This window comes from Pteronotus mesoamericanus, unplaced genomic scaffold (assembly GCF_021234165.1).
Source record: "Pteronotus mesoamericanus isolate MK-2021 breed Mesoamerican mustached bat unplaced genomic scaffold, CSHL_Meso_final contig_246, whole genome shotgun sequence".
NCBI classification, from domain to species: Eukaryota; Metazoa; Chordata; class Mammalia; order Chiroptera; family Mormoopidae; genus Pteronotus; species Pteronotus mesoamericanus.
In genome coordinates, this window is record NW_026555104.1 from 8781574 (window position 1) to 8793589 (window position 12016).

The 12016-nt window shown below is 36.1% G+C and overlaps 1 protein-coding gene across 2 annotated transcripts in view; it reads right to left on the reverse strand.

Annotated features, from left to right (window-relative positions):
- The window catches only part of SUZ12 (SUZ12 polycomb repressive complex 2 subunit), a 40204-nt gene extending 28505 nt beyond the window's left edge, over positions 1 to 11699 (reverse strand). The window contains exons 1-4 of one of the 2 annotated variants that reach the window (XM_054573156.1): positions 11420 to 11699; positions 8843 to 8889; positions 8698 to 8762; positions 4309 to 4377 (exon numbers count right to left, since the gene is read on the reverse strand). In XM_054573156.1, the coding sequence (XP_054429131.1) occupies positions 4309 to 4377; positions 8698 to 8762; positions 8843 to 8889; positions 11420 to 11699 (461 nt within the window). The remainder of the gene's footprint in view (positions 1 to 4308; positions 4378 to 8697; positions 8763 to 8842; positions 8890 to 11419) is intronic. The other variant, XM_054573157.1, reaches the window with a different exon arrangement.
- Between the last annotated feature and the right edge of the window lie 317 nt (positions 11700 to 12016).

Here is a 12016-nt window from a genome sequence, read left to right on the forward strand (position 1 = left end):
CAACTACAACTCAAGAGTGAAAATATGCTGATTTGAAAACAACTTCAAAACGTACAGTTAAAATAGGATTTGTCAAAAAAAAAAAAAAAAGAGAGAAAGAAAAAGAGGGAAAACATCATATTTTATTAATGGTGGAAAAGACATATAATCAACTTAAGGAGCAGCCTGAAATTTTAAAAATGCAGCTAAATCTCTAAATGAGAAGGGTAGGGAGGCACCATTAATGTGATATATCTATTTAAAATAATTTATGGCTTTCTTAGGATAAAGACCAACATCCTTAAATAGCCTACAAGGCTTCGCATTATCTGGCCAAGGCCATCTGCTCTAGCCTCATCAACTGCTACTCTCCCTGTCAGCTACTCTGGCCTTTAATGACATATGTATAATATTCCCAGATAATACGTATAATATTCCTATAATATGTATAATTTATCTAGAATCAGCTCTCTGCTCACATTCTCACCCCATTTTACTCCTATATTACCTTTCAAATCTCAGTTCATTTTTTCAGAAAAATCTTCCTTGATCATCACTACTTCCAAAACCAGTATCTCAAACAAGAGCTAGTTCTGCTTTAAACACAGAGTTTCCCTGTACTTTTATTTTGCAGCACTTATTTTATATATTCCCTATGACTTAGTAGTGTTTGGGACACTAGGTAAATGGGAATTCCAGAACAAAATAAATAGACCAACGCCTTGTTATATTAAAAAAAGATGCTTAAAAAAGGAAGATTACTAATTCTTAAGCTTAGGATGTAATAACAACTACAAAAAGGCACTTTAGCTTATTAACCTACTAAAAACAGAGGCTTGAAAATATCTCTAGTAAAAGTTGTAGTTCAGCTTTCTTTTGAAGGGACTTCTCTAGCTACTAACACTGGACCAGGAATGAAAGATGATTAAGGGAAAGAGAGAAGAGGCATTCTATTTCTCATTTGGTCCCAGGAAATATTTTTGGAAGCAACTCCAAATTAGAAATCTTTTCATGCTGACCTTTCAGTTAGTGGAGATGCACTCAGAAGTCAGGAGTTATGACTAATAATTCCAAAATTGGTAAGATTAATAGCACAATAGACCCCTGGGAAACCAGTTAGTAGAGAAAACTACAAAAATACCAGAGATTTATTCCAATAAGCCACAGTGCTTGGTCAAAACCCAAAATAAATTTTAAAACCCACAATAAATTGGAGTGTCAGAAACAAGAGCTAAAAAGGTAGTTTATAAGGCATATTAAGAAAAAAAATACATTTTAAATATAATCACACCAAAAAAGCAAGGGGAAACAGCAATAAAAAATTGGGAGACTAGGTGAGACCACTATAAATTTCTAAAATTTGCTCAATGCTGTGGAGTTTTCAGAAACCATTTTTCAAGAAAAGAAACAATCATGGATGGTAGGCTTTTTAATTGAGTCTGGAGATTACAGATGACAATTCTGGTCTATTGTCGCAAATTGACTGACACCATAAAGAAGTAAAAACCATGAAATGTCTGTGGGTTTTTTTTTTATTTCTATCAGCTCCTGCCCTTAATAAGTTTCTGACATTATCTGTCACCAGTAAAACAACTACAGAGTAGAAACTACATAAAAAATTCTGGAACAGCAACATCATTTTGAATAGGTAATGCTGGGAATTTGGTTTGGTTTGTAAATCACTACAAATGTCATAAGTTGGTCAGGCATTTGATTATAATTTTTGGTCTGTAGCACTATGGTATTTTTACAAATACTGATATTAAGATTTCATAAAATCTTTGGAGTGTTTTGGGGAGTGGAGCTATTAGAACTTTGGAAGTGCTGAAAGAACATGAGTTACAGTAAAAGACTCCCAGACTACAGCTCTTGAACAGATCCAGATCCAATTAAACTGAACAAGATTTCTACATCTAAAATGATAGAGAATAAAAATATAGGTGGAAGAGATGCCTTTTTGGATATGATTTACAATTTTAACTTCTGGTAATTAATACCATGGAACAACAGAGATTTATTTTGTTCTCTTGAAAGAGAATCTGACCAACGATTTTGTAAGCAAAGTTTTATAGTGCTAGCATTACATATTAGTGTCTAGGACACTTAACAATCCTATGTGATTTTAGTAAACCATAGGATCATGTCTAACTTGAGATGAGAAATACACTGAAGTCATTTACTAATATGTATAAGGCTCTGGAGGCGAACTTAAAACAAAGCAATTTCCCAATTCAACTTACTGTCTTTGGGAGCACCACTGAGAGATTCATAACCATCCTGGGGAAGGTTGAAGCTTCAAGCACATTAACGCAATACACCCTTGGCCTAAAATGCTTCATTGGGTATTAAGCTTGGTCAGCTCCAAAAAAGTTAGATTTTAGAAAATAAAGTATCTTGGGGGATTGAAATATCCCACTCACTGGTGCCAGCTGGATTCTAAAAACTGAAAAAGCTACTTTTCAAAATTACAAGTAGGAATTCTATGCATATCTGATATTTCAATGAGTTGGTTAACAGCATCTGTTACAGTACTAGTCTAGCTTCTGAACCCACTGGGTTAAAAGGGAACAAAATATTACTGAGTGATTATTCAGAGAAAACTAACCACACATTCTCTCTTTCTCCTAGCACACTCTTTAAGGCAAGCTCTGCAATACTTATTAAAGACAATGTCACAAAAAGACAGTGGTAGGGTTTAGCAGTGATGAAGGTAGAACACTGATAGGGAAGGTAAAGAAAAGGGTTAAAATTTTCTTCTTGGTTCATTCTTCCCTCTCACATGAACTGTGAAAGACCTGGAGGACAAACTATTAAGGTGTTCAGGAGAAAAGAGGCAGGGAAGTCAAAACATGGCTTACACTTTAAGTTAAAAAGGATCTTAGGATCCCAAGAGCTTTGTCCAGGGTAAATGACCAGACAAGGATCTGGAATAGATATTCAAGAAAGAATAAAGTATGCACTCACTGGGAATATTCTTAGTCTTGTATTGTAAGATACTCCTTGGGCAGGAATAGATTTAAAGATCTTTGATCTAAGCTTCTAGAACAGACTATCAAAGCTTATTTACAAGGCAGGATTGCCTACATATAGAAATAGAAATTACACTTCGGTCCCACAAGATTGTAGGACATAAAATAAAAAATACGATTTTACAATCAAGTAACATAATAACCTAATTCAAAAGCCAAACTTTAAATATAAGCATCTACAAAAATGACATCTTACCCCAGTCACTAAAATGAGAAACTGTAAATGAAGCATCATTAAGTCAGTGTACAGCCTATCTAAATTGGTAATACATGATTTAAAACTTCGGAAAAAAAAAAAAAGGAAAAATCTATTAGGGCGATTTTTTCAACTCTAATGAATAAATACAACGTAAGTTCCTGTTTCTCTTCAGAACAGGATTCAACTTTCTTTAAATTTTCATACCAAAGAATATATAGAAGCATACTGTCTGGCCTAGGCAGATATTAGGCTAGTTAGGACATGTAAGGAATCAGTTCTGGGTATTACATTTGAAAACATACAGATTCTGAATAAGAATAAGCAGATTCTGCCCAAAGGGTCAAATTTATGAAAACTATTACATGGTAAACCTATTTCAAATACAAAATAAAGTTAGGAATATTTTGCCTGAAAGATGTAAATAGGGGAAGATAAAATGGAAAGAAGAGGCCCTGGCCAGGTTGTTCAGTTGGTTAGAGCATCGTCCCAATCTGCCAACACTGCAGATATGATCCCCAGTCAGGGCACATACAAGAATCAACCAATGAATACATAAATAAGTGGAACATCAAATAGATGTCTCTATGTCACTCTTCCTTCCTCTCTCCCTCTAAAATCAATCAATCATCAATAATTTTTTAATGGAAAAAAACAGACCCTCTCTCAGATCTGAAGATGATTACTTAGAAGAGATATGATGTTGTGAAACACCTGGCAGAGCACCTAGCATATAGTAAGTACACCATAAATATGAGTCTCCATTCCTCCTTAGGTGAGGTAGTAAGATTAACAGCAACTGCAAGTTACAGAAACTTGGATTCAAAATATAAGAAAGTGGTAAGAGAGATAATTATGAACACAGCTGCCTTAGAAAACAGTGAGTTCCCAGCACTGGAGGTATTCAAGATGAGGCTTAAAGATTCTCTGCCAGGAATAGTATAGAGGAAATAACTCCTGATTTGTGTAAGAGTCTGGACCAAGTGACTGCTATCGTTCCTTCTAACTCCTTATAATATTAATGTGATCACTAGGGAAATGATCACTATCATTTTCCTCTTTCCTCAAATATGTCACTTAATGTACACTGATAGATCATCTTACCTATGAGATTCTTGCTCTCCTTTCATTTTCTCTACTTTTGATAACATATCATCAACTTTAAATGTTTTCCTGGAAGAAACAGATAAACAAAATAATCACTTCTCAACTGGGAAAAACAAACAGATTACACTTTATTGTCACTATAATAGGTACCTTGGAAATCTGATTTTTATTATTTTTAATAAGATAAATTATGGATGGTTAGCCATAACAATGAATACTACTAAGACAGTGTATGTTATTAATACAGCAGACAAGCCTTCAAGTCCCATCTCAAATGCTAATTTTTCCATGAAACCTTTTGTGATTATTCCCAAACCAGAGTAATTTCTCCTTACCTATGGCACTTGGTTTATATTTAACATTTCCTAAATACGAAACTTGCATAAATATTTTATTTCTCCTGCTGTATTATAAGCTCCTGATGGGCAGAGATTGCTTTTTTCCAAGGTAAGTCACATAATGCTTGGCATAGTGCCTTATAATTGGTAGGTATTGAAGCATCTGTTGGACTGAGCCAAACAAATGCAAATTATGAACATTTTGAAACATTCATCCTTTATTAAGTAACCTGACAAATAGTGTTAGCACTATCACATAAAATAGTCTATTAAAAAAACTAGAGTTAACAAAACATCCTCAAAGATTACTAGCAATGGCTAAAGTTAAAACAGTATGTCATATTAAAAAGATGGTTGTCATCATCATGAAAAAATTTTGCAAAATAGGGGACATACCCTTCAAATCATATTATTAGCTTTTAATTCTATAAGTTTCAGAGAAAAGAGTAATCTTTCCACAAACTTGAAACTTAAACTAAGAATAACACCCCATGCCCTGGCTGGTGTGGCTCAGTAGACTGAATGCCAGCCTACGAACCGGGAGGTCACCAGTTGGGTTCTCTGTCAGGGCACATGCCTGAGTTGTGGGCCAGGACCCTGGTTGGGAGTGTGCGAGAGGCAACTGCCTGATGTATCTCTCACACATACATGTTTCTCTCTCCCCTCACTTCTCTCTAAAAATAAATAAATAAATAAAATCTTAACACACACCCCCCGCCAAGTAATTTAAGAACAAATGGATGCTAACATAGGCCTCATCTTTGTTCTTAAGTTGGTCTCCTATAACTGTTCTACAGATAGAGGCTAAAAATCTAGATCCACAAATGTTAATTGGAAACAAATACTTCTCGTTATATACTCATATACTATTCAAATTTGGGACTTGAAAAGCTTAATGTAGTCCAATTACTTTGTAAAGCTTAAATTCAGATACTAGAATTACTATTATTCTCATTCCTCAAAACCAGTTATTGTACTCAACTGCTATAATAAAAATTATCAGTAGAGAAATGTTAATGTAAATGTGTTGCAGTAAAAAACTGACAGGAAGAGCAGAATTGATACAATCTATTTCAGATAAATAAATAGCCCCCATTAACAAAAGAGCTTTTTTAAAAAAGCTTCTCTCTTTACCTCTAGAGTTACTGAAAATGTCAATAATAAAGTTTCATCCAATAGAGCATAGTAAGAAGCACTTTATCAGGGAGGGATATACATTTTCAATCTCCACAGATAAGAGAGAAGAAAGAAGAAAAATGTAAGATTCCTTTAAGATAGTTACAAAGAAATTTTCAGTATAAATACTGAAATGTACTACTGAGGAGGGTTGTAAAACTACTAAAAACTTTTAAGAATAATGTTTATCTTCATGTAATGATTAAGAAGAAACCCTGTCTGTTGCAAGTAAAGGTAAGACTAAGTCACAAGGTTCATCTCTTCCAAAAATATGGAGTTCTGCAAAGGAGAACTGAATATTAACCATTTGGAATAGGTATGATCATAAAGACAACCCATCTCTCCTTAGGAAAAAAACCCACATAAGCAGCTATACAAAAGTAGCCCCATCACTCAACACCAAGTATTTCTGTTCTTTAGAATGGTACCACTACTATGGCTCAGATTTAACAAGGGAAATAGTTTTCAAAAAAAGAGAGTATTTTTAAATTCAAGAAATTTCAGGAAATTTTCTTGGGAGAATTCAAAAACAGCTTACATAAAACTATAAAATGAATTCAATAAAAGATGCCCTTCTCCTCACCAGTATTCCATTTTGTCAGTATAGTGTTAACCTACAGAGTTTGAATACATCTATGAAATGAGACTAGAGTACAAAGCTAGTTCCAAAAACATTTTGAGCAAAGGGGTAGCACTAAGAGCAATTTTATAAAAGAAGTTCCAAAAACAGTTCAAACAAAGACCACAATTCCTGAGCTAAACACAACCCTCAAAGCCATCAACTACTTTGAACAGGACAGCATTCATTTGAAGACGTAAGTTGTGGTGTATTTGTTAAAAATTAGTTTTAATATCTTATATAGGCCAGAGATATAACAAAAGAATTAAGTGATTACTAATACATTTTTTGTATGGAAATAAACTAAGTGGAATTTATGTCTCTTGGCTGGTGAACTGCTTCGAAATGTGCCAAAAGATAATTTTTTACCAAAAGGGCAATAAATTCAGAAAATCAAGTTTTTACTACCAAGCTTTTAATATTGCCTCCACCCATTAGTAGATAACAGAAACATATCTGACGATGAGACAAATAGTCTAATAAACAAACATGACAGGAAAATGATAAACTTAGGCTTAAAATGGATATATTGTTTTTATCCATTTATGGATTAACTCAAATTAAATCACTTTGAAATAAAATCTGGCAGCATCCTAGATAACTCAGCTAATCTTCCATATTAAAAATGCTATAGGAAAAAGTTAACCACTAGTTAATTCAGCGTACTATCTGTTTTACACAACCCACAATCTAAAAATGGTTTTTACAGATAAACATTTGCAACTGATTTGATGACAGAGAACACTAACTCTAAAGCCCAAAGAAGCTAAACGTTTTCTTCCCCAAACCTGCAAAAATAAAAGAATCCCACATTGCTCACCAGAGTAGGCCTGTATTTCAAAACACTGTACTCAATTCAAAACATTTTAAATTTCAACAATAAAAAAAAAAAATCTGTGGACATTTGGTGTCTTTCTTTTGTGTGAGTACTATATCCTACCAACCTGGCTGTTGTGGCTCAGTGGACTGAGTGCTGGCCTTCAAACGGAATGGTCACAGATCGATTCCCAGTCAGAGCACATGCCTGAGTTGCAGGCCAGGTCCCCAGTTGGGGGTTTGCGAGAGGTAACCAATGTATCTCTCACACACTGATATTTCTCTCCCTCTCCTTCTTTCTCCCTTCCCCTCTCTCTACACATAAGTAAATAAAATCTTTAAAAAAATAAAATCTTAAAAAAAAAAGTACTACATGCTACCTAATATCCTCAATTCTGCCTCCTAGACCTACTATTTGGTCCTTTACAGAGAAAGTATGCTGAACTCAGGCATAGATCAAATAATGGAGTCGACAGGTAAAAAGCTTTAAATTATGTTGCCTAATCCACCACCCTCTTCCTAATTATTTAGACATTTACCAAGTTTCACCTATTAAATGCAATTCTCTCTCTCTCTTCAGAAATATCACGAGAAGACAAATAGTTTTAACAATTCAATCCTTCAAAATCCACCTAGATGTATCTAACAAAGCTAAAGTATGTCTTGCTAAAGAAAACATGATGCTTACTTAGGAACCAGTAGGAGTCTTCAAAGGAGTATACTTTAAAAGTCTGTTCAGACAGCTTAATTGTTTTACCAAGATGGCAATACAAAATACTTAGTAAAAACGTTTTCTCCTTTAAAGTTGTTCCCTTGATTTGCTCAATAAATAACCCTGCTTATAAAACACAAAACTAGTATTCCTTAATTATATATAAATATTAAATATTACAAAGCAATTATAAGCTCTGACACTTCTAGACTTCACTTTAAAACTAAATGATTAAGACTTCCTGGTTTTTTTTTTAAGGACATTCATCCTACTGACTTCAAAAATGTTTCCCCTTTAATAAGACCACCACCAAAGACATAAAATGAGACTTTCCAAACCTATTACAGAAGCAAATTCTTTACTCTTAGGACACATTAAGTACTATTCAAAGATTAACTGTTAAGTTTATGTATCAAAGATAGTTCAAGCCCTGTGGTAAGTATTTAAATTCATCTTCTACCAAACTAGAAAATAAAGAGTAGCACAGAGTGAACACAGAAGTCAGTAAAATCATTTCATTCATTTCACTACTAAATCATTTCTATTAGGAAAAAAATGATAAACTGAGATTTACAAAAATAGTATTAAAATAATCACTCTGTGAACAATTCAACCTCCCATTCTTTCGCCTAAGTTTTCATATTTAATCTTTAATTAAGAAGAATACTTTAAAACAAAACTTTAACATAGTTTGATTAACTTGAAATAAGATTCATAAAATGTACCTTTTGATGTTTGTTCTGGAGTTTCGATGAGACATGTAAGTGAGAGTTCTGTGCAAAAATATTGGCTATAAAAAAAGTTAAATATATTAAAATTAAATAAATGAAATTCTAAGAAAAAAAATAACAGATTTTGCCAATGACTTACCGCTATAAGATTTCGAGTTCGAAGAAATCTATAGATCTGCGTTGGTTCTAAGTAACAGAAAACAAGATCCAAACATTACCTAAACTTATTACTCAAGTTGTCAAGAAAAATACCAGCCCAGCCCATGTGAAAATGGAATAAACTAATCACCTGTTATGAAAATATTTACTAAATACTAAATATTTACATCAAGAAAATTAGTATGTGCAGTAAGATCAAAAGACAGTGGGTCTATGGCATACATTCACAAAGTTCATCTACGTGTATATTTAAGATACTCCATAATTTTGCTCTTAAGCCTTGCATTTCCAAGGTAGGCACTTTTTAAATGTTTTATTTATTTACTGTTAGGGAGGGAGAGAGGGAAAGAGGGAAAGAGACACCAATGTGAGAGAGATACATTGATTGGTTGCCTCTCTCTGGCCCCCAACCAGAGACCTGGCCTACAACCCAGGCATGTGCCCTGACTGGAAATGAAACCCACAACCTTTCAATTTGCAGGCCAATGCTCAATCTACTGAGCCACATCAGCCAGGACTAGGATAGGTACTTTTTAAACTAGTCTGTACGCAGAACTGAAGAGAAATAGTTACATTCAATTAATTTAGCTAATTTAAACTATTTATAACCCATTTACTTCCAAAAAGTAGCTGAATTCAGCAAAAGAAGTACTTATTGATGCCAAATAAAAATGCAGTTTCCACTTTTTAATCGGTCTTTTTAAAATTTATAGTAGTGAGCCAAAGTGGAATAAAATTGTTTCCTACATGTCCTAATATGATGCAAGTCAGTAATATTGAAAGAAATCTGAGACACAAACTGTAGTTAAATTTTTTAATGAGTATTTCCAGTTATAGTTCAAGTTTTTATCTATTTTGTTCAATGTAAATATTATCGCAACATATAGATACTACCTCAACACATTTTTAAACAGATTCCCAAAATCTTTTTAATGCTGAGTTTAGTTAAAATTTAACTTGTTATAAAGGATTTAGGTTATAGACAGAAAATAGTTTACATAGAACACCATCATATCAGTTACATTGCTGACCTAATAGTACAATGTTACATTTCTTTAAAGCAGTATCAAAATGAACTAAATAACTATATTATTAAATATATCAAAGCATTTAAACTTTTCTGAAACTAAGGTTAATATTAGAAAAGAATCAAGTTGTTCTGTGGCCAAATCTAATTGTCAATGACAGTTCACTTCTCCATGGTAGACTCAACAGAAAGCAAAACAGCCACAACTTTCTTGGACGACTCATCTTCTCAAAACATTCAGCAATAATTTTTAAAATACCCACTAATCTAAGTTAGTTTAGTTGTGTTCCAAATAAACAAACATATATTTTAGAAGGGATACAAACGTGTATATCATTACTGCGCTTCAGTTCTCCACCGTATTTTCAATTAAATCCTCTCCAGATTTTTGAAAATACTGTATATTAAGCAAAACTAAAACTGAATCTCTCAAGCAGATTCAATATTCGTTTCAATAAAAACTGAAATTCCTTGTATTAAATTCCAATTAGAATTTCATGAAGCACTAATGAGAGAATGAAAGAAGGGTATTACACAATGTAATACGTCTTTCCGAGCACAGCTGATACCATGCCCTTAACATATGCCACGGAAAAACTGTAAATAAAGACATTTGTGGTAGAGCCGAGTTTATTCAAGTTTCTGTAAGGTATTTAGTGTAAAAAATCATCCAAATTATAACAGCTACACAAAGGCAAAAAGAAAAGCAATCAGAATATTTTAAAGAAGAGCTGAAATTATTTATAGTCACGATTTAAAAAAAAAAAATCCTATTGTTAGTTTCAGACACCTTGTCCCCCTTCCAAACTAAGTCGTAGTTTTGCCCTCGAGAAAGACCTAAAACATTAGAAAATCGACATTAGAAAATGTTCCGGAATTCAGACAAGTACCACGGGCAGATTTCCGACATCGTCTCAAAGTTAAGTGACATGCTTCAGCACTGCCTGTCTCAGTCTGCGTATCCATGAAATGGGTGGGTAGATTTGAAAGGTTTAAAGCATCAAAAGGTGCCATGTTAATATGCAGCACCAAGGTAGCGCGAAGACATTTCAAACTAATGACAATTTTGTCTATTTTACCGCATTCTTCTCTTCAGAGGTTAAATTTGCTCCGCAAAACCTCCCACCGAAACCCTTGTACGTCTGGAGCACGAAAGACATGAAAAAATCAAGTAACTAGTCTTGGGATCTGATTGCCGATCCGAGACCGTGCCGATCTCCAGCCCAACTGGAACCTCATCTGAAAGAAGCCTGCTCTTCACGTGAGGCCCCACTGCCTAACCTCTGGTGTAAATCGCTGGGGAGTCAAGACCCTCACCTGGACTTCCTATTCCACTTTCCCCAGAAGCTCTAGACTTCGGGGCCCCTTGAGTCATAATCCCTGATGGGAGAACAGTTCCCTCCACAATTTCTCCTTCCACTCCCAAATCAAGTCGACTCCTAGAGAGGAAGGGGGGCCCAGCACGAGTGTCCCGATCCCTGAACGCTGGAAGAGAGGGTATTTCTGCTTCCAAGCCTCAAACGTACTCACTCTCAAAGGCCTGGAGGAAAAGCTCGTGGTCAGCCTGGACGTGCTCCATTTTCGGCTTCTTCACCGGTAACACCGCAGCCCCCGCCGCTGCCGCCGCCGCGGAGGAGGAGGAGGAGGCCGAGTAACTGCCGCCGCCTCCACAGCCCCCGCCGCCGGATTTGCCGCCCGACGCCGTCGCCGCCGCCACCGCCGCAGCCGAACCCCCGAAGCCGCCTCCCCCGGACCCCGCGCTGGGCCCCGAGCCGCCCCCTCCCCCACCGCCGTGCTTCTGAGGCGCCATCGCGGTTCCTGCCTCCTCCCCCGCCAGCTACCCGCCGGCGGCCCCGGAGAGTAAGCGCCTGCAATACCAACCGCTCGCCCCAGCAGGCTCCGGAGGACCGAGGGGGGAAGGAGGAGAGAGGGGAGGAGAGGGGAAGGGAAGGGAGGAGGAGAGGAGGGAAGGAGGGAGGAAAAAAAAAAAAGTGTCTCCTCCTGAGAGCCCTGCTCCGCTCCGGAGGCCGCTCACCCTAGCCTGGCCTGGCTCCGCCCACTTCCCCCGCCGGAGTTCTGATTGGCCGGCGGGAGCGCGCGCCGCCCGGCCGCCCAGCCCGTTGGCCC